We start from the raw sequence: 3696 nt of genomic DNA on the forward strand, positions 1-3696 counted from the left end.
ACATTGGAATGTCTATATACAACTTCCAATATTTTGGAGAAAATATATGCTTAATCTGTAACTGCAAGTGCACTGAGCATTCTGAAGAAAATATGCAGGTTTCTATGCGGAGATAATAGGTGTACTTATTTGGTCTGAAGTCTCAAGAAGATTTCCAAAAAAAGAATGAGAAAAACACTTAGGTTGGTGCCTATGGTTTAAGTGGGTATTACCCTGATGAGGGGAAAAAACGCATTCAGGTAGAGTTACTGCATGTGACAGGGTCCTGAGGCAGAAAATAATATGGACTTGCTTAAGGATTTAAAAGACTAATTTATTTATTTCTAGGATTTGAGTGTTTGAAAACTGAGAGAAGAGTAATAAGAAAGAAAAATAAAATGGGTCACATTAAAGATTTTTTTTTTTTGCCTTTAGTAGATAGATGATAGATAGGTAGACAGATAGATTAAAATGATTTATTTTAAGGAGTTAGCTTACATTATTGTGGGAACTGTCAATTCCCAAATCAACAGGCAGTCCAATAGACTGGAAATTCTCGTAAGAGTAGAAGGCATAGTCTTGAAAACAAAAACAGACTGAAAACAGAGTCCCTCTTTTCCAAGAGAGCTCAGTTTTTTTCCCTCTTAAGGCGTTCAACTGATTAAACAAAGGACATCCACATAATGGAGGATAATCTACTTTACTCAAGTCTATTGATATAAATATTCAGTTCAGTTCAGTCACTCAGTTGTGTCTGACTCTTTGCAACCCCATGAATTGCAGCATGCCAGGCCTCCCTGTCCATCACCAACTCCCGGAGTTCACTCAGACTCATGTCCATTGAGTTCGTGATGCCATCCAGCCATCTCATCCTCTGTCGTCCCCTTCTCCTCCTGCCCCCAATCCCTCCCAGCATCAGAGTCTTTTCCAATGAGTCAACTCTTCGCATGAGGTGGCCAAAGTACTGAAGTTTCAGCTTTAGCATCATTCCTTCCAAAGAACACCCAGGACTGATCTCCTTTAACCATATATAAAAATACCTTCATGGCAACATCTGGATTTGTGTTTGACAAAACAACTGGTCACTCAAATTAACACGTAAAATTAGCTATCTCAGAAGTATTATTGTAAAATGTATAAATTGATTGCTGGAAATAGAGCTGCTGACAGTAAAAGTAAAGAGAAATAGAAAAATCTAGGACTCAGAATATAAAGACTTGGTAGTTAAATGTAGATGTTTGAAGGTGAAAAAAAGAAATCAATTCAGGTTTCTGAATCAATCAATAAGTTTATTGAATGATGGTGCTACTTATTGAGGTATGGAACATTGGAGGGGAGCAAGTTGGAGGTATAAGGATATAATTAGTTTAGTTTCAGATAATTTGTGCTTGAGAGTCAACAAACAAAAATATTTCTATCTGAAGGTTTAGAAGACAGGGAAAGAGAAATAAATATGATAGTCATCAGTATATACAGATAAATTTCACAGGGGAAACATAGTCTAGTTTGCTCAAACTTTCTTAGTAGGATGTGCATCTGACTATGAACACTCCCTAGGAATTAAAGAGCTTGCCTACTTACTCCCTAGGAATTCAGAAACCCTGCTTATCTTATACAGAGAAGTCACCTGTTTTGACCTGAAAGAATTCACAGTTGGTTTGGACAGGGGCATCTCATCCTTTTCTTTAATGGGTCCTCTATGACTAGGCTGGCGCCAGAGATCAAGAACACAGACCAGAATTTATGGGTCCAAAAGTCCCACTGCTAAAGATAAACTTCCTGCAAGAAGAAAGTCTCCAGCAGTTTTACTGTCTGGTTCTATTTGGTCATCTCCCCACAGAATGTATTTAGTCATAACTGTAATTATGCTTATTTCAGGGTAAGCTGCTGCTGAAGATGGACATAGTCTGAAGGGTTTGAAAGTACAAAACCCCTAACTTACAGCAAAGAATGTCTTTTGAAAAGGTATGAATACAATTTTGAAAGAATTTTTAGCATATCAAGTGTTTTTTACATAGGAACAAATATGTTTGTTATGATAACTTCAATTTTGCTTTATTAAAGAGAACTTACTATTAGCCTCTGATTGATAATTTGGTTTCAGAAAATCCATCTTCTACCTTCACCAAGAAGCTCCACATTGGCTAATTACATATGGACCATTATATTTAGAGCACAACTACTCAATTTCTTTTTATTATTATATTTATGGTATTTTATTATATTAATTCCTACAAAACAACAGACTTTACTAAGAAAATATTTTTCTGGCAAGCTTTCTCTTCAGAGCCCCCTTAATCTCATTGTTCCTGAGGCTGTAGATGAGGGGGTTCAACATGGGGATCACCACCATGTAGAACACAGACACCACCTTGTTCTGGTCAGTTGAGTAGCTGGACTTGGGCATCACGTAAATGAATGTGATGGTCCCATAGAACAGAGTGACTGCTGTGAGGTGGGACGTGCAGGTGGAGAAGGCCTTGTGGCGCCCCTCAGTGGAGTGCATCTTCAGGATGGTGATGAGGATGTAGACGTAGGATAGAGCTATAACAACTGCTGTGACCACAATAATGGAGCCAGCTGTAAATGAGGTGACAACTGCAGGGATACTGATGTCAGAACAGGAGAGTTCAACCAAAGGAGCAAAATCGCAGAAAAAATGATTGACTTGATTTGGTCCACAGAAAAGTAAAAAATAGAAGGAAATAGTAAAGGAGGAAGCGTCGAAAAAACCACCTATGTAAGCCACTGTGAGTAACTGGACACAGACTTGTGTGGACATTTTGGTGGAATAAAGCAGTGGGCTGCAGATTGCTGTGAAGCGATCATATGCCATGGCAGCCAGAAGGATGCACTCAGTTGACCCGAAGAAAACAGCGGAACCAAGCTGGATGGCACAGCCAGGGTAGGAGATGGTATTTGTCTCCACCAGGAAGTTTACAAGCATATTGGGTGTAACAGAAGATGAATAGCCTATGTCAGCAATGGCCAAGTGGCTCAAGAAAAAGTACATAGGATGATGGAGCTGAGATGAGATTCTGATAAGAATGATTGTGCTGAGATTCCCACATATGGTCACCAGGTAGATACAGAGGATGATCGTGAAGAAGGTGATTTGAAGGACTGGGTCATTTGTTAAGCCCAGTAAAATGAACCCTGTCATTGCAGTGTCATTCCTCTGCCACAGGGAATCCATGAAATAAGGTGGCTGCTACCAAAATGAACCTATGATGAAACACTGCATTAAAGAAATTGTAAATTCAATGGTTCTATTTTCATGAATACATATAGAAGCTATTATAAGCAAATTATTCAAGCTAAGTTTGGATTTTTTAACTTTAGATTCTACATTTTATACATGTTTGTCTTCTATATTTAAAAAATTGTTTTTAGTAAAAACACTTAAAAAAAAAAACCAGCTTCAAATAATGTAGATTTTTCCCTCTATATTTAATATTGATAAAATGTTCTTAAGAGACTTTAAGCTAAATATTGAAAAAACTAAGGCATGAGAAGAGCAAAAAGGAATGATCAGTATAACAAAGATTAAAATGTATAAATACATATAGGATTATGTTAAGGGAAATCAATAGCTAATATTTATGAAATGCTTAATTAATGATGGGCATAATATTAAGAGTTTTATATATTAAGTTCTATTTTTAGTTTGCATGAAATGATATTAAGTACTTTTATTTTTAGAAGACAAAACTGACT

General features: G+C 36.8%; 1 protein-coding gene across 1 annotated transcript; it reads right to left on the reverse strand.

Moving 5' to 3' along the window:
• Positions 1–2230: 2230 nt before the first annotated feature.
• LOC138092695 (olfactory receptor 5P76-like) lies at positions 2231–3175 on the reverse strand. The gene has a single exon (XM_068988770.1). The coding sequence runs from the start codon at positions 3173–3175 to the stop codon at positions 2231–2233; it is 945 nt and encodes a 314-aa protein (XP_068844871.1).
• Between the last annotated feature and the right edge of the window lie 521 nt (positions 3176–3696).

This window comes from Capricornis sumatraensis, chromosome 16 (assembly GCF_032405125.1).
Source record: "Capricornis sumatraensis isolate serow.1 chromosome 16, serow.2, whole genome shotgun sequence".
Classification (NCBI taxonomy): Eukaryota; Metazoa; Chordata; class Mammalia; order Artiodactyla; family Bovidae; genus Capricornis; species Capricornis sumatraensis.

Excerpts from the sequence above, each read along its gene's own strand:
- LOC138092695 (XM_068988770.1), bottom strand. The coding sequence starts at position 3,175 with ATGGATTCCCTGTGGCAGAGGAATGACACTGCAATGACAGGGTTCATT.